The sequence below is a fragment of the Chelonoidis abingdonii genome, chromosome 24, assembly GCF_003597395.2.
Source record: "Chelonoidis abingdonii isolate Lonesome George chromosome 24, CheloAbing_2.0, whole genome shotgun sequence".
Lineage (NCBI taxonomy): Eukaryota > Metazoa > Chordata > Testudines > Testudinidae > Chelonoidis > Chelonoidis abingdonii.
The window spans coordinates 22,309,385-22,328,520 of NC_133792.1; the positions used below are offsets into that span (position 1 = coordinate 22,309,385).

A 19,136-nucleotide genomic window follows, 5' to 3' on the forward strand; every position below is an offset into this window, starting at 1 on the left:
AAAATAACTTTGATGTACGGTACATATTACAAGTCAAATTTGATCAGTAACTAAGTAGTTGTTTAGCAGACATATTATGAGCGGGAGACTGCAGAATGCGCTGAGACAGAAGAAAAATGCATCAAACCTTTGTCTCGCGCAATAAAACCGGGTTGTGGAAATCTCAGTTACCATGGCGTGTGGGGTCAAGTTACAGTCTGGAGTCTCATCCTCACAGTCTCTGAACATCTACCCATTACTGTATTACACTAGTTCCAAAACAAAACAGTCATTCGAATGAGCAAGCAGAGATGGGGGAGAAAGTGGCCCTTCCAAGCAGCATGTCACCATCAATGCCATTTCATGTGGACACAGACCAATTCACTACAACCTCGTTGTAACACATACCAACAATCCGAATGCTCAGCTACAGGAAACAAAAGGCTGATGTCATTCTCTCGCTCATTGTTACATACAAAAAGACAAAAAATCTGGCTTATCATTGACTGAAAACAGATGCAGATTTCTACCAGTCACCTCCTCAAAGGGGCGATAATACCAAGTTCTGGAACAACATTAACCAATCAGACCACAGATGCAGATGGGTAGACACCAGTCTCATTATGGTTGAATTCAAATGGAAACTATTCTTAATCTTTCAGGAGGTGAATAATAGTATTTTATGGACTTCTAACTTCATCTGCCCTTTCAAATGTTAATTTAAAGTGTGGATAAAACTTCTAGCTGTTGGGTACGGTTGGCCTAGCTGAATTATCATAACAATGAATATATGCAACGAGACATATTGACTTGTTATTTCAGCAAATCTCAAGATATGTTTTTGCTCTGCTACTTCTCTGGTCAATAGATTTTGATGTTCACCGCAACAGAAGTCCAGAGCTGCTCATTATGCAATTTACTTTGCAAAGTTATTTGGGTGAACACCTCCTCACCATGCGCTAGACTCGCATGCCCAGAAAGCTTTGTTATCATGAGATAATGGGGTACAACTAGGGAAAGTGCTTCAGTGCTGGAAATACTCACTGCCTAATGGTAGTGTGATGGCTGCCATCTTGACTGAAACTGGAGATTGGACCAGGGACCTCCAGAGCTAAAAGCAGGAGTCGCTGCAGCTTGAGCTATAAAGCCAGGTTGTCTAGCTGGCGGACTCAGCCTCTGCGGATCAGGCACAGAGAGGGACAGGTCTCACACACTGATTGGGTCACATTAGGACCTCACGTTCTTGGAAAAGCTGCCTTCAAATTTCACCAGCAAGGTTGGTGGAGCACTCACAGGAGAGAGATTTTGTTAGGGACCAATTACTAATTTCAAATATTGTTTACCTTTTATTACTACTATCTAGGAAGGATCTTTGCAGTATTTCTTTCCTGGCTTGGGACAGGGTTATTGAGCCCTTACTCAGTGGTTGCAATGAGGCTGCTCATGAGAGAGTAAGAACTCACCAGAACGGGGTGAGCGCTCCACTGCCCGGCCTTTTCTGAGCTGTCATTTTGAATTGTGGCTTAGTCAGAGCATTGTGCTCCCATCTCAGTGTGCATTAGCCAGGAGTACCTGGGAAACCCCAGAAATGGGGTGCAACATAAAGACTGAGATAATCATAAAAAAGAAGCTGCCAGATTTATTAGCATCGCCTTTATCACATGCTGTCCTTGCCTGCTGCATGAGCTCAGCCATCGCTTGTTCCTACTGGCCCTGTGTGTGCAGGTTAAACTAGTTAGTTTCACTCTAACTATATTGAAAATGTAAAGCAAAAGATGTAAAGTGATCTCTTAGAAGTTACAGGCTTGATTTATGCACTACTGGGGCAGGGGAGCAGGAACTGAACCCCTGAGGCCAGCAGAGGCTGATGAGCGCTGGGGGCTGATTCACAGGAATCCCTCCATCAGGAATTCCACCAAGTAGGGACAGCTTTGACTAGCTGCTAGGCCACCAGAGGAGTCCAGCTAGCGGAGGCTGCATAAGGGATATGCTGAGTCCTACCCATTCTCCTGTTGGAGAGTGCCCATTTTTGTATAGATGCAGACTAGCTACACCACCAGTGGAGCACTGGTGTACAGAGACCTTTGACCCTTCTCACTGGCTAAACTTTTGCGACTAGGGTTCTTCTTCTAGGGTCTGTGCCAGAGCGAATCAAGCCCAATGTATTTAAGATACATCTTTCATTTGGAATTTTAGTAGTGAAATGTATTGTTTCCCAACCCCAGTGGGTGCAGTGGCCAGCAGTCTGGTGCAGATACATTCCTGGGATCCCTCATTCAGGAGTAAGAAATGATTCCAAGCAAAAGGCTGCCAGGAAACAAAGATGTGGCTGATGGTCCTTGGGATGGAGGTGTGTCCAGCATGCTGAGGGCAGGAATAACAGTCAGGAACCTCTGAGCACTAAGCATGGCTGTGACACCCACTCCCTTTGTGAGCCTGGGCAAGTCATCAGCCTCTGTCTCAGTTTTCCCACCTGTAAATTGGGAGGAAGGAGATTTACTTACCTACCTCATGGGGAGAGTTAATGGATTAGTGGTTCTAAATCTCTTTAAAGATGAAGGGCCATATTTCAGGCTAGCATAACTATTAACTTCAGTAGAGTTATAACCAGCAGTCAGTTTGGCTCAATGAGTGCTAAGTGGCTGAGGTAATGGGCCTGATCCAGATCTCATTTACACTAATGTACATCAGGCGTAATCTAATGGAATTGACAGTGTTACACTGGGGCGAGTCAGAATCAGGCCCAAGTACTTTGCTCCCTCCTCTCTTTGTATTGTTAGGTAATAATCAACACCACCTCTGGCTCAGCATGTAATGGTCTTTTCCTGTTCCATGATGCTGGAAGCAACGGTGAAAGTGCAGTAGGATCACTAACTTGGGCTGTGCATGGTAGTGCCTTAGGGACTCATTGTCATTGTGCAGGTCCACAAGAAACAAGCGAAAACCATGACTGTTGGCAGTGCTGCTGGGAGGCAAGAACATTGGCTATCAGATGCTGTCGGTGCAAATAACAATGCTGAACTGAGTTTCTCCTGCGTGACCATCAGAGTTGCCTTCGATTTAACACCGTGTTTCAGTGACTGAGGGGCAGCGGCGGTGGGAATGCTATGGACAGATGAGGAAGAGTTCGCGCCATCAATATTGAAATAGGATGACCTAGCGGGAAAAAGGTTAATGGAGAGTTAGCTACTTACAAAGAAAAGCCAACGCCTCAAGAGAAACATGTTTTCAGGGAGCCCTGGCAGTTGTGTTTCCCAGCTGGAAACCAGAGGCTTGCTCAATCAAGGATTTTCCCCATCAACCAACTTTTTAAAAAAATTAAAAACATGGTTTGAACTTAAGCTTTAGTGACCCTTTCTACAGAACAAAGCTACTTCTTGAAAGAAGAGTTGTCTTGTGTAGATCAGGAGTCAGGAACAGGAGATGATGGGACTATGTTAATAGCAGCCTTCATTTAAATGAGCTTTACCCCAAAGGCAGATCTTTAGCTTTTCAGTCATAGTACACCTTATGCCAACTTTATGTCAGTGGTTATTTTGTTTGCACCATAGAAGCCTCTCATACAGCCAGTCACTGAGGTGTTTTGGTTTTGAAGAATAAGATCAGGACTGTAACCAACTTCTTTTAGTCTATTTACTCAAAACAGCAGAGCAGCCTGGACCAACAGTACAATCAGAGTATGTGCACACATGCTCCTCTTCACTGCAAATGGAACCAGGGCCCTAGGTTTATTTGGGTAGGGTCCTCCATCATTTTTTATTGTCAGTTGAATCCTATTACAAACCACGTATTTGGAAAAAGACATCACTTTAAAGTGACACAATGGGGGAGGTAATATATTTTATTGGACCAACTAAAAAAGATTTTACCTCACCGACCTGGTCTTTCTAATATCCTGGGACCAACAGGGCTACATCACTTCAGAGTGACTGTTTTAAAAAGGTAAGTAACATTTGGGACAACCCTGTACCCTCAGCATCTGACCCTGAGACATTTCTTAAGCAAAAAGCAATAGAGTCCTGTGGCACCTTATTGACTAACAGACGTATTGGAGCATGAGCTTTCGTGGGTGAATACCCACTTCATCAGATGCATGCAAGTAAGTTTAAGTGACAAGTAGTTTAATTGAAACCAGTTGCACTACTCCCACAAGTAGAGTTTGCGTGTGTAAGGGCATCAGAACTGTTTATCAAAGAGTTTGATAATCCAGGGTTGCCAAACAAAATACTGAACACTTAGAAAGGACAGAGCTCAATGTCTTCAGAAATGGGTGCTGAAAGCTGAAACCAACGGGAGCTGAACGCCCCAGGCTTTTGAAAATCAACCCACCATTGAATTGCCTAAATAAAGAGCCTAACTTTAGACGCACATTTTTGAAAGTCTTGGCAGGAGGTAAAATGTTTATTTAAACAGTAAGCCACACACCGGACTTGGTCAGTGTTCAGTTGAACCATACTAGTTCATATCCAGTAGTTTTCTGTTACTGTTTTGAGATGCAGTAGCCTAGTATTTAGGGTTGGAGTTTTGGGGTTTTTTGTTTTTTTTTAGTGATGCCAGAGTCTCCAGGAGAGTTTCTCTTTCATGTTAACTCATGGAAAACTGAAAGGTCAGTGGCTGGCAAAGGCCCTCTCTATGCAGAGTTACTGTGAATGCCCCTTTACCACAAACCACATGGAAAGCTGGGTAATGAAGCATGAGAAAATGCTCATTACTACATGGAAAGGGGAGAGACCAAACAAATGGGTGACGGTGGATCAGGCAAGATGAATCAAAAGACTTCAATAACTCTAATTGCAACAGCCCAACACATCACGAGAACACCAGGTGCTGAAAGGCGTACAGACAGATATTTTGTCAGCGGTTGGTGAGTAAATCCAGGGTCACCAGCCATGGGGACAGTAGGGATGACTGGTAGCAGCTGGAGAGATATTCGGATGAAGCAGGCATGTTTGGTGGCATCAGGGAACAGCTTTCATCTGACAACAGGCAGCACAAGGCTGTGGCAATGATATTATACACAACTTTACTACAATTCATGCTTGGACTTCAAGCCTGGAACAGGGACTACATTTACCTTCTCACCCCTATTAGATAGTGGTCCTTCCATGTCTGCTTTGAGGTGCACTGGTGGAGCAGTGTAGGGAAGTCTACAGTGCACTTGCCCACACTGTACCTGACCTGTGAATGAGAAGAGGGCTTCAGCCTCTGTGACCTTCAATCAACTATTCTTTGTGCCAGAACTCAATTAGCTGCCATTACTCTATAAATAACACCCTCCCTCTAGGCTAGGCAGCCAGGATACTGAGAAGAAATTGGTCAGGATTGAGCAGTAGGAGGAAGGTAAAGGAAGAGTAACTTGTACATCCTTGCTTTGTTTCCATCATGTTGATGCTTAAAAATTAGCTTCTACCAAGATGCATATGGATCAAGAGAGGGGGAACCTTCTGATTTTCTTAAAAGCAAAATAATCCAGTGTAGTCAATGTACCCACCTTAGCAGCCCATTAATGAAGTGGGTGTTCTGGGACCCACCATTCACAAATGATTAATCACCACTTAGAATGATAGGAAGAAAACTGCTGATCCCAGTCATGGGAACAAGACCACTCAATCTCCAAATAAAGTAATAACTACACGGTGATTAGCCATCATCCCCGATTTATAAGGAAAATGGAAGGAGGAATAATGACCAACAACGTCAAGCCAATACGATGACCTCAGCCGAGGATGAGGGATTCTATTGAAAGAGACCATAACTATGACTTCTCCTTTATCCATTCCCTTCTCCACCTCTCTGATTCTCTCCACCACAGCTGGCATTAAGCTCTTTGATCTGCTCAGCTGAACAGATTCTTCAGAAAGCCCCAAAGGCCAGAGTTTTTCCAGGGGCCTGTTCTCTATAGGGAATCAGGGCCTCCTTGACCATGGTCCACAATTAATAAGATGTCAGACCCTGCAGAGAAGAGTATCTGCACCATTTGTGCACTATACATTCACAAGGAAGTTCTTGATAGCAGGTATCTATGCCACGGCACCATTAACTTCTTTGAAGAGAGCTTCTCTTGCTACTAAGCCTTTACTTTCCCCAGCGGTTGGGTTGCCAACTTTCTACTCGCCCAAAACCAAACACCCTTGCCCTGCCCCTGCCCCACCCCTTCTCTGAGGCCCCACCCCCACTCACTCCATCCCCCCCCGTTGCTCACTCTCCCCACCCTCACTCACTCATTTTCACTGTGCTGGCTCAGGGGGTTGGGGTGAGGGCTCTAACTAGGGATGTGGGCTCCAGGGTGGGGCCAGAAATGAGGAGTTCAGGGTGAAAGCGGGGACTCCAGGCTGAGATAGGGGGTTGGGATGCAAGACGGGGTGAGGGCTCTGGCTGTGGGGCCAGGCATGAGTGGTTTGGAGTGCAGGAGGGGATCTGGGCTGGGACAGGGAGTTGGGGTATGTGGGGAGTGAGGGCTCCAGCTGGGGTGCAGGCTCTGTGGTGGGGCTAGGGGTGAGAGGTTTGGGGTCCAGGAGGGGGCTCTAGATTTGGGGGAGGGGCTGAGGGTTGGGGGACAGGGTTACCTTGAGTGGCTCCTGGTTGGCAGTGCAGCAGGCTAAGGTAGGCTCCTTGCCTGTCCTGGCTCCCCCTGGAAGCGACCAGCAACAGTTCTGGATCCCAGGTGTGGGGGGACGGGGTCATGAGTCTCCACGTGCTGCTCTCACCTGCAGGCACTGCCCCCAGCTCCCATTGGCCACGGTTCCTGGCCAATGGGAGTGGGGAGCCGGTGCTCAGGGCAGAGGCAGCACGTCGAGCCCTATGGACCCCACCCTCCACCTAGGAGCAGGACCTGCTGGCCACTTCCAGGGTGCAGCGTGGTGCCAGGACAGTTAGGGACTAGCCTGTCTTAGATCCTCAGCACTGCCAACCGGACTTGAAACAGCCTGGTTAACGGTGCTGACCAGCGCCACCAGGATCCCTTTTCAACTGGGCGTTCTGGTCAAAAACTGGACACTCATCAGGCCCAGCTCCCTTTCTGCCCATCACGTACACTACATCAAGTGGTGTGGTTGACACTTACTTTCTATGTATCCATGCAGGGTTACCATCCTGGCCCTCTCAGGGCTGCTAAAGGGAGAGTAGTGGATGTCATCAGAAAGCGACGAAGGGATCCGGGACTGGGGGGCTCCAGAAGGCGGCACCGTGTGCTGAGGCGTGTGCTTTTTATGGCGCGCTCTGCAGTTTTGAAACCAAACCTGCAACACCAACAGAAACCAAACCATTTGGGTCAAGCGAGATCTGAACTGAGATTTGACCGATCACAGAGACCTCAACAGAACTGGAACTTCCTTAGAATCCTTTGCATTGGGAAATCTTCCTACCACCACACTGTGCGGGCCTCGATGGCTTTATTTTTATATGTTAGAGCAGAAGTTTCAACTCCGTGAAGCATGAGCACCAGGGCTCTTTGGCTGCATTTTTACTATTAATTTGCCTTGGCTAATAAAATGACACAATCCAGCTTTAATGCAACGATGAACCTGTTGGGCTTGATGCAGGAACCAGGGGGGTAAATTCCATAGCCTGTGTCATACAGGAGGTCAGACTAGATGATCATAAAAGGTCTCCTCTCACCTTAAAATCTATCAGTTTTTAATGGAATGCTACCAACTGTTATCTTGGTCTTTCAGTGCTCAGAACCAAGCTCGGTGGAAGCACTTGGTAGCAATATTGTAACATCTTGGGAAGTTCCCCTATTATGTTCCTGACCAGGACTTTGGACCAATCAAATTATAAAGATGTTCCCATTTGCCAAGGGTCCATCCTGGGTTTCACACCAGTGCAGGCTGAGACGGGACGTTGGATGTGTCTTCACTACAGAGTGAACGTTGGTGATTGGCACAAAATCTGAGCCCCCAGGTTAGACTAGCCCTGCCTGAGTTTAGTGTCCTCAGTGATGCTGCATTCACCTGTGCGTGTCACTAGAACTTCTGGGGACATATCCCAGGGTCCTTTGTGCTGCAGCAAGCTGAGATGCTCTATGAATTTTTTTTAGTGAGTCCGGGAAAAACCTGCCGTCTTGTTTTTCTGGGCACACGGGGAGAATTGTGGGAAGGCTTTGGACAACTATCAATACTTGAGTGCTCCACTGCAAAGCAAGCGGGTTACCATTGTGACTCAGGCTCTAGGTCTGTGCGTGTGGATGGGGCATTAGGGCCAATGCCTGGGTTAACTCTGCAGTGGAAACAGACCCATACTGTACAGTCAGGCAGTACAGACCTGTTCAATGAAGCCAAATGGGGTGGGTGGGTGGGAGAGTCTGTGTGATTGCTTGGATTAAAGGAACACTCAGTAACTTATGGCTGTAGTTAGGATGCAGAATCCTGCTTTTTCTGCTAGAGTAAGATACACATGAATGGCCATTTTAAAAAAAAGTGGTAAAGTATGAATTTTATTTCTTGCTTTTACATTTTTTTTTTTTTTTTTTAGAGGTAGGTCAGAGTACAAATGTTCCATGACTCTGAGAAACCCTCTCTCTCTGGTGGAGAACATGGATACTAGATCTCAGAGAAGGAAAAACAGGATTATTCCCGACAAATTGTTTCCTGATGAAAGGTCCTTTTTTAGAAAAAAAAATCTGCACATGGAATCACCCAATGTGTACTCCACTTGGTCTTGGGCTTGGGCTTATTAAAGAGCCTTGTAACTGCGGTTTGAGCTGGATTTTGTCCTACTAGACATTTAAATTTCCCTTTGGCCGAGCAAACATTCATGAAAGTTGCAGGTTTGTTTTAGACTTTCAGGTTTTTCTTATTTGCAAAAATATGTCAGTGCAACATTAAAGCTGAGAATAGAAATGCACCAGAGGGACAGGAGGTTCAAGGTGAGATTCCTACAGGAACTGTACTTGCTGCTTGCAGAAGTAATACTATTTAGGTGTTATATACAACTTTTCATCTGTAGATCTCAAAGTGCTTTATAAAGGATGTCAAGGCAATTATCCCCAATTTACAGATGGGGAAACTGAGTCAGAGAGAGGCAGTGACTTGCTCAAGGTCACCCACCAGGCCAGTAGCACAGCCAGGAACAGACTCAAGCTCCTGTGTCCTATGCACTGGGCAGCATTTCTATCTTACTCTCTATTGGTATTACCGTCACTGCCCTGTTGCACAATATACACAACGCACCCTCACTGTGATGGCTTCTGCAATTTCCTTAGGCATTTTCCTCATGGCTGTTGAAGTCCCTCACGTATTTAAAAACCTGACCCCTAATATTTTCCAATGTTTCACTTGGGCTGCTCCTTGCTATCATTCTAGTGAATGAAATTCATTGAACAGCTAAAGTTTCTTTGTATTGAGGAGTGTTTGTATTGAGGAGTGTATGGAGAAGGGTGCTCGGTCATCTGGACTGATTTTCAATGACAAGGTAAAGTGGATGGCGACAGTATTAAAAGCAGTTCCCCCCCACCCCGCCTTTAATGTATTTGCATTGACTTGGAGCTAGATTTCTTTGATTACACAAATTTGAAAAGAAAAAAGAAAAGAAGGAAAGGGGGGGGGAGTGGGAAATGGAAAAAACAAAACCAGTGCTGGTATAATGAATGGACACTTCAATCAAACACATGCACCTGGGAGTAGGCACTTGGTAGATCCAGCTAATCCAGCACAGCAGTTCCCAGCAGTGACTCGGTGATGGTCACTCCTACCGGTCATAAGAAGAGTGTGGTGATTTAGACTAGTGATTCCAATGAATCTCAAGGTGGAAAAATCCCCAGTACAGGTACAGCATGGCAGTAAGTGACACTGCAAAGCATCAGAATAGCAGAGCTTCTCCCCGACTCTTACCTGAATGACTCTCCTACTAAGTCCGGTCATATCTGCCAGTTTCTGAAGGGTCTGTGCATCTGGGTTGTTATCCTGAGCAAACTGTGCCTGCATGACCTAGGGCAGATGGACACAGGGAGAACAATCACCTTGACCCTTGTCCAGTAACGTAACCCCCCTCCAGGCAGAACCCCGTGCCCAGGCCACTTTACCTGCAGCTGCTCCGCGGTGAAGGACGTCCGCGCTCTCTTTGCTGGCTTGGGTTGGCTGTCTTGCTCAGACGGCACTGCTCCTTCTAGCGTGATCCCATTGCCTGCAGGGAGAGGGAACAGTTCTGAGCACACATCGCTATGGTTTGAGGCTCAGTCTTTGTTTGCACATGTGGTTCCTGTATATGGTGGAATGCCAATTATAGCCCACTCATGGGAACCCAGAACCAGTCATCTAAGTGAAGGAGATTTTCTCATACAGCCAGAGCAGAATTAACCCCTTCCCCATATGACTGTGTCTGGGGAGGTCACTGAAAACAGGAGCTTACCCATAAGAGAGAGTTCTGTGTTGATGGGATTTGGGCTACTAGTTATTTTAGGTTTTGCAAAGTGACTCAATCCCCCGGGACCTGACCCGGTGCCCCATTATTCAAGCCAGCTCCCATTGCAGAGAATAGGAGTTTGGCCTGGCTGCAGGATCAGGCCCAGACCTCAATGCACAGCCCAAGCTGGGAAATTCAGGAGGAGGGGGGTGAGAAAGAGAAAGCTTCAGCGTTGGAGCAGTCACTTCGCCTCTAGATCTGCCCCAAGCAACACAGATCCTGCAGCCCAGCTTCTTGCTAGAAGTGCCCTAGAGCTGGGTTCCCTGGCATACCAGGGACATGCACTTCCTGCCCGCTCCCATGTCCCCCTCACTGGGGTGTGGCTCCCCTGCAAGGCCTCACAAGGGGACAGGATTCACCCCCAGGGGCATTTAAAATGTGCAGAAGTCACGTGCATCAGGGCCAGCTCCAGGGTTTTTGATGCCCCAAACAGCAAAAAAGCCACCATCACGATCAGCTCTACCGCCGTTGCTCCAGTCTTCGACGGCAAGTCGGCTGCTGGTCTTCGCTCCGAGAGGGAGTGAGAGACCTACCGCCGAATTGCCTCCGAAGAGCCCAAAGTGCCGCTCCTTCCCATTGGCCGCCCCAAGCACCTGGTTGCTGGGCTGGTGCCTGGAGCCAGCCCTGACGTGCATGCAAAGCTGAGTCGTGCGTTAGTGACTGATCCTGACTGGCAATTAGCACAAGCACCAGCTGCAATCTACAGCCAGGGGGAGACATTTCCCTTCCAGCAGCTGCAGACAGAATTCCTCAAAAGGAAACAAGTCCTGTGGTTCAAACAGGTCTCGAAGCAGCATCCTGCGCAGGGGTGTTAGCAACGCACGTCCTCTCCTCACACAGGAGTGAATTGTTGTCCAACATCTCTTGGAAACGTGGCCCCTATTTAGGGTGACCAGACAGCAAGTGTGAAAAACTGGAATGGGGATGGGGGGTAATAGGCACCTATATCAGACAAAGCCCCAAAAAAACAGGACTTCTGGTCACCCTCCTCCTATTGCCAAGCACCTGACGGGATTTATCCTCCAGACAACCTGCCAGGGCCATTATCCCCACCATACGGACAGGGATGGAAGGCACAAAGCCACGAAGGTACTTGCCCAAGGTCACACCCACTCTATGGAGGAGCAGGGAACTGAACCTCAGTCCCCTAAGAACATAAGGTCCGACCCAGAACGATCACTCAATGGTCCGTCCAGCCCAGGATCCTGTCGTCCAACAGTGGCCAATGCCAGATGCCCCAGAGGGAATGAACAAAATAGGGAAATATTCCCCTGTTGTCCAATCCCAGCATCTGACAGTCAGAGGCTTAAGGACACCCCGAGCATGGGGTTGTGTCGCTGACCATCTCAGCTAATAGCCATTGATAGATCTATCCTCCATGAACTTACCTAGTTCCTTTTTGAACTCTGTAATACTTTTGGCCTTCATAACACCCCCTGGCAATGAGTTCCACAGGTCGTGTAAAGAAATACTTCCTTATGTTTGTTTTAAATCTGCTGTCTATTACTTTTACCGGGTGACTCCCTGGTTCTTGTGTTATATGCAGGGGTAAATAACGCTTCCTGATTCACTTTCTCCACATTGCCCATGATTTTATAGACCTCTGTCATATCCCGTCACGTAGTCAGCCAACAACATTAACATTGGCGCTAAATAGTTTGAATAACTCCCGCACCAGCTTTATATGGGCTGGCAAGTTCCTAACAGAGCAACACCACTTAGCATTGACAATCTCAGCTTGGCACGGAGCAGGCATCTTTGCACTATCTGCCCTGGCCCCAGGTACACGTATGATTTACACAAGGCTGGTGCCTAGGAACCCCAGTCTGGATCTGTTGTGCTAGGGGTTGTATAAACGCAATGTAAAAGGCAGTCCCTGCCCTAAAGAGACCCCAGTCTGATTAAGACACAGCACAAGTAGGTGTATCAGGTAACTGGAAGGAAGGCAGAAATGCAGGACAAGGGACAAGCATTTAGACACCATACCAGCCAGTATTGGTAGGCACAGCAGAAGTAGGTCTCTCCCTTCTGAAACTCTGAGCACTGAATCCAGGCCCCACTGAAGTTGTTCAGGGATTAACCTGGGCTGGCCCTGAACGTTTTGCTTCCTTGAGGTACCTATAGCTACTGTGCCAGCCTGGCCCAGGTGGTGGCACTTTTACCTCTGGGATAAACTATGGGGGGTTTAAATGCAGAATCAAACCTCAAATACATGCTCAGTGGTGACCCTGCAGTGCCGTATGCGAGACGTGCTCCCTGGCTACACCTGCTGTCCTTCAGATGAGACACTCCAGCGAGGGCCATTCCGCTCCTCCCTCTGACTGTCCAGCTGGACAATAAAGGTCTCATGGCACTTTCTGAGAGAGGATAAACTCCACATCCTGGGCAACATTCCCTCCATCAGTGAGCAGGTTCTAGCACTCCTGGCTTTTGCTTAAGGTATAATTGTTTCCGCACTGCAGTTATATCCACTGTCAGTATCTGCTGTCACTTTTGAGTTTGCAAAGTCCTTTGGAATCACTTTGCTTTAGAAAACCTAGTTCTGCTCTATTGATTAAGGTGAGACCCACTGCAACCCACTGCAACAAGAAGGCTCAGTGGGTCTCAGAAAAGCCCTCTTTGTTAGCTCTCCTGGAAACCTGAACATTGTTAACAAGTAAAGCGAGTGCCGAGACACACTTGGGGCATGTCTCATTAAGGAGATGTGGCTTTACTGACAGATAGCCAAGTCCCCAGCTACACAGCAGAGGAGTCCCTCTTGGGGGTCTCTCAGGGTGAAATTCCCCGGCATAAAGCTTAGACACCACTCAAGTCCCATTGAAGCGTAATGGGGGCTGGGGGTAGAGGAAGTTCATCCTCCCAGCATGCAGGAATCACACCTTCCATTACCCCTGCCCTGCACTCTCTCTCTGGTTAAAACTAGTCATTTCTATGGCCTTATATCTGCCATGTAAGTAGCTTGTAGGGGGTCTTTCCCGCTTCTTCTGCCCCCAAAATCCTCCTCCCACCCGAGGAACATAAACCCCTCAATCCTGGAGCCTGGATCTAGGACTCCTACAAATGGGCAGTGAATAAGACCTGTGGTGTAGGCCATCTGGGTTCCCTGTCCTTCCCGGCCATTGCGTGGTGCTTCCTTGTAATGTATTTCCCAGGACATATGCAGCTAAACCACTGCAATGGGGAAAACAGGAGAGGAGAAGGATATTGTGCGTTTGATTCATGCATGTTCAGCCCAAATCAGTTTGCACCTGAAACGCAGAACCAGGCTGTGCCTTGCCAGCACCCACCCAGACACCCTAAAGAGCTCTAGGGAGTGGGGCTGGGGCGCGAGGTCAGGTCAGGCCTCCTGGGAATATTAAAACCTTCAACTTCCACAAAGTCATGGAAATGGCACCACTGTAAGACCTGCTTCCACCGAGTGATTCCTGAGCGCAGGGCTCCCTCCAGGGTCCTCAGGCATGCTAGGGCTGGCCACGCTTGGACTGGCTAGTGTAATGCTGGCGAGTACCCACTAAGGGTGCGTGCCTGAAGCAGGCTCAGCAGCTCCCGCTTCCCTGCGCCAGGAGCTGTTTGTTTTGTAGGTTGCACCGAGCTCCGATTGTCTTGGCCCACACTGAAGGGCTTTCTCAGCCAGTTTGACTTGCTCCTGTAGGATGATGAATGGGATTCAGGCTTCAGCTACATCTGTTTATTTTTCTTATACATAAAACCTCATGTGCAGAAGAAATTGCTTTGTAATTACTGGGGAGGGGGAAAATGTGTGGCCCTCTGCAATTCTCTAGACATTGCTCCTCTCCAGACCCTTCCCCTCCTCTCTCAGAGCAGCCAGCGCTCGGGAGGTTTCCTTGTTTGGTTCTAGTGCAGGAAATGCTGGCCTTAAGCTGTAGAATCATGTGGCACAACCGCTCCACCCAGCTGCCACTGGGCTTCCTCCTGCTGCTTGCCCCACACGGCTGTTGTGATCTCCATTTGGGAACAACCACCCCGTGCCTAAGCAGCAGGAGAGACACAGCATCTCAGCTGGTGTAAACTGGTGAAGCTACAACCACTCCAAGAGAGCAATGCCCATTTACGCTAGCCACAGAGCCAACCCATTCCCACCAGCTGGGGATCCGGCTCTTAACAATCAATGTCCGCACATCAGCACAAGTGACATCTTATCCCTTTAGTCCTCTTCCCACCAAGGGCTCGTCCAAGCAGCAATATACCCGCATTTTTACGAGCATCACTCTACTCCAGGCATCAGTCTGCCATATGGACTGACGTCCAGCAAACAAGCATCCCAGAGTCAGGACCCTCCCAGGATGATTTGACATTTTGTTTTAATCTCGTTGCTTAAATCTTGTAAACACACACTGATTATTTGCATGTCGTTTTGGGTAATCGTTTCCACATGCAGTCGAGGATGGTGCATCACATTCACATCCCTCAACAGCACATCCGCCCGAGTTCAACACACACTGGCCTCCCCAGCAAACAGAAATAGAAATAATATTTAGCACTTCGGTGGCGCTTTCATCGGCAGAGAGCTCGGATGTTAATTAGAGGGAAAAAAATGGCAGAGGAAGGGACTGGGGACAAGACTAGCCCCCCTATGTGAAACTCTCTTATTTAACTTCTCTTCCCTCTTCCTCCTCAGCCTCGTCCGTGCTCCAAGAGTTTGGTGGAAAGATCTGAGAGACCATGATTGAGGCAAGAAACAAACAGCCTGTGATCTCTCCTGATCACTCCTACTCCAGTCTCATAACGATCCTTGCGCACAGCTTTTCCACACAGTCTGTTAGCATTAGCCCTTTGGCCTCCTGCACAGAACAGCCTCAGCTTCTGCAGCACTGGGGAGGCCCCAAGGTTCTGCCCATGCCAGGAGAAACCCTCACCCTAGGAGAAAGTTGTGCTTCATTCAAAACCACTGTAGCACAATGCAGTCTGGACTGAGCTAAACAACTCGGCTTTGATAAGCCGGCAAGAACTCCAACACCATCCCTCAGAAAAACAGGCCAGCTGCATGAGGTAACGTGTGGAAAAGGGGGCACGGTTAGGCCATGATTCCTGACTCACCCACCTGCAGTGTACCGTGGGAAGGGTTCCTCCCAAAAGGGTCTATTAAATGTTTACCTACGCAGACAGACCCAAGTGCGTCTCTCCATCTCAGTACAGAGAGAGCAACCAGGGCTGGAGGAGACCTACCAGACTGAGCAGATACGACACCCGGGGCCAGATCCTCTACTGGAGTCAGTCTCCACTGAAGTGGTGGGGCTGCTGCTGTGCCCTGTGAGACTGACCAACTTGCTTTCACAGCCAGCTTTGATCACAACCAGTGTGTCCAGGGGCACTTGACACCCTGGAAGGGCTCAAGCAGGGTTTTGAAAGCCTTCACATGCCTCCTTGCACCCGACAGCACCTCCTCTGGGCCATTCGTATGGGAATAAACCGTCTGTCAGCCTCATGGCAGGGGTTTAACTTCAAACAAGCATTTAGACCAAAAAGCAATTCCTGCACCCTGCTGATTCCTGGGACCATTCCTTCTCCCCTTTCAGAAGGCCATCTTCATGGGTATGGGTCTTCTCCAGTGATAATTTCATTGGCAGCACAATGACTCTGCAGGTGTCTGCACCTCACTCCATACAAACAGTCAAACAACAAAAGCAAACCAGCACCATGCACCAGGCCCCGTCTCAGTTTGCAGGGACAGACACTCCGCTCTCATGCTGGGGCAAGAGGGGACAGCAGTCCCAGATTCAGCTTCAGGGGAGGCAGTTATTGGGACTGGCCATGGGTCCCTGGAGGCACTAGGGCCTGGTAGAGGAGATGCCACTGCTGCTGCTGACTCCTGCCGTTTGTCTTGACTAAAGATAAATCCCTTGTAATGGCAAGAGCACTCATTCACCTTCACGCACTCTACTGCCCAGGGACACCGTGAGGCTCACGTTACGGGCCTCACATCTAGCAAGCTTTCTCAGGGCATTTCCGCCTGCCTTTCTGCATCCGGGCCATTGCGTTACACCTGGCTTCTGCCTGACCTTGGGTGTGAGAAAACTCATGGCTTATTTGTGGTAACTGCAATGTGCAGCACCACCTGCAGACAATGCTGTGGGCAATTCTCCCAGGCCATCTGAGCGAGACGGTGTTCTTTGTCTCACTGTATAAGTGCTCGTTATTATATGCCCATATTTTCTCCCATAGCTGCATTATCGCCTAACACTTGATATCCCGCATAGGTCCAGAATGTCTGAGACCGGGGTTTTCGCACACATAATCTGCATATCTGTCAGCCAGGCACTAGCAAAGCACAGCTCAGCCCCTTCCACTCTGAAATGCCCGGCCATGGAACAGGCATCAGCTCTTATTGAGTTGGGAAGCTGAAGAAAAAAGCAGGACAGTGAGAGGATCTCTCTGGAGTTGTGAGCTCACGTCCTCACCAAAGCATTCTAGAGCCATCATCAAAAACGTCAGCGTGAAAGCAACTTTGATGATTTAATCGGCACTAGTTTAATGGCAGTAACCTGTAAAATTGCTACAGGTTCAGGGACATAGACAGTGTCCCTGCACCTGACACTCAGCCAGCGTCAGCAACGAAGCTCGCGCCCATGGCACAGTCACAATGCAGCGTCTCACAAGACTTGCTGACATCAAGGTGAACTCACCAGGGACCCAAATCCTAAAGCTGAACTTCGTCAGACTCCAAACATGCCAAGTCACCCACTGACCAGCTGTGTGTAATGCACGCAGGGCCAGCGCTTGCATTTAGGCGGCCTAGGCAATCGCCAGAATTATTGGTGGGTGGCATTTTGCTGGAGGGGGCGGTAGGCGGCTCCGGTGGACCTGCCACAGTGGTGCCTGTGGACGGTTGGCTGCTAGCGCGGCTCCGGTAGACCTCCCACAGGCAGGACAGCGGCAGCTCTACCGGAGCCGCGGGACCAGGGCGCGGGGCAGTGAAATTGCCGTGCGCCTAGGGCGCTCAAACCCCTAGCGCCGATCCTGAATGCACGAGAGCGAGGGGCGGTGCTCAGACAATCCAACATTTCAACCCTTGGGCCTCCCCACCTGGCCAGCTACTCCACATCATTCAGGCCTAACTTCACCATTCCCATGAGAGCCTCTTCCACCCCAGCCCAACTGCCTTGTTCATTTCCAGCAGCGAGTTCTTACTGTATTTTATTGGTGTATAAAATATAAACGCCAGCACTCTCCACCCTGAGAGCAGTTCAGCCCCCCACTGCCCTGCCTGCGATTAGCTCGGCCATTCGGGTTCTCTCTGTGGCCATTTGAATGTTGCCACTCAGGAAGAGGGAGCTGGAATTAGTTCAAGGGGAAGGGAGCTGCTCCGTTTTGCATTTGACCTCTGCTGCTCCCTGAGAGGTGTGGGACTTGATTGAGAAACCAGATCCTTGCTGTCTCACTCTCAAATTGTGCTTATGGTAAGGGGAAGGCCAGCACACAGCCCAGCACAACTGGGAAGTGGCGGGATCCGTGGGAGGGCAGGGCCAGTGGAAAATGAGGGGAATGTTTGGTCTGACTGCCAGGTTTCCCACCTTCTAGATTTATGACTCACGGACTCAAAATCCCTACTGCTTCCTGTCCCACATGCTACAACGGGAGACCAGCAAACCCAAGCAACAACTCATCCAATCAAAGCTGAGACTGGGGCCTCCATTTCCTCGAGAGAGAACTAGCAGTGCCCAGGCTCTTCCACGTGTTTAGGGGCAGCCGTGACAAGAGAATGACAGCACTACCCCTCCCCGCTGCCTACCGCTACCGCGAGCTCTTTGCCAGATTAGGCCCCTCGAGGCCACCACTTTGGATCCTGCAGGGATCCTGGTGGCCCAGCAGGTCTGGGGAAACGTCTTCCTCAGCTCTCCTTAGGAAGGCCAGGGAGGAGGAGAATAAAAGGCTTATTTTGCTCCCAGGAGGCCCCTAAACATGCCACCTACAGAGGTAGAGCCACAGGACAGCCAGGAAAAGCAGCACCAGTGGGAGGCTCTGAGGCAGGAGAAGAGGCAGCAGACAGCATGGGGTGGCTGTTAGCAAAGGGAGGGCCATTTCTTACCAAGGGCAGCAGCAGCATGGAGCTCAGAGACTAGCAATGCTAGTGGAAAATGAATAGGTTAAATTGGCCACCCCACCCCAGTGGGAGGTTTAACCCTTTGGAGACTGTGGGCACATCCCTTCAGTATCTGGAAAACATCAGGGCTCTAAATCAAAGGCTCAAACTCTGCCTTGGGGCACGCACAGACCCCTGGACACATTTGAGGGTAGAAATTTGTCCACAAAGAACTTGCCCACCAGGGATGATGAGGTTGGTGTTTGCTGCCATCTAGACTGCCCAGCCTTCCAGGTAAGCATAGTCCAGTCGGGGTGATGGAACAGTGGGGGAGCTGAGAGCCATTGAACCAAACTGCACACCCTGTATATGATGGAAACCACTTCGAGCCAGGGGGTCCACCAGCACCCCAGCTCCCGGGGGAGGGGGTTCCAGCAGCACCCCAGCTGCCGGGGCGGGGGGTGGTTCCAGCAGCACCCCCAGCTGCCGGTGCGGGGGGTGGTTCCAGCAGCACCCCCAGCTGCCAGGGCTGGGGGGGCGGTTCCAGCAGCAGGCTGTTTGAACTGGCCCTAGCACCAACGCACACAGAGATGGGCTAGCACTATGGCTTAGTTACCTAGTAAAGGAACAGGAGGGGAAGGTGGGGAAAATCCGCTTATTCGGCCATTCTACTAACATGGAGGGTGACATTCTCAGGAGAGCGCGGTGCCAGCGA

The 19,136-nt window shown here is 49.3% G+C and overlaps 1 protein-coding gene across 1 annotated transcript in view; it reads right to left on the reverse strand.

The window, feature by feature from the left end:
* Nucleotides 1-3: 3 nt before the first annotated feature.
* LHX6 (LIM homeobox 6) overlaps nt 4-19,136 on the reverse strand; it is a 41,321-nt gene continuing 22,188 nt past the window's right edge. The window contains exons 6-10 of the mRNA XM_032767614.2: nt 10,001-10,101; nt 9,810-9,905; nt 7,043-7,217; nt 5,054-5,157; nt 4-3,135 (exon numbers count right to left, since the gene is read on the reverse strand). Of these exons, the coding sequence (XP_032623505.2) occupies nt 3,115-3,135; nt 5,054-5,157; nt 7,043-7,217; nt 9,810-9,905; nt 10,001-10,101 (497 nt within the window). The 3' untranslated portion in view covers nt 4-3,114. The remainder of the gene's footprint in view (nt 3,136-5,053; nt 5,158-7,042; nt 7,218-9,809; nt 9,906-10,000; nt 10,102-19,136) is intronic.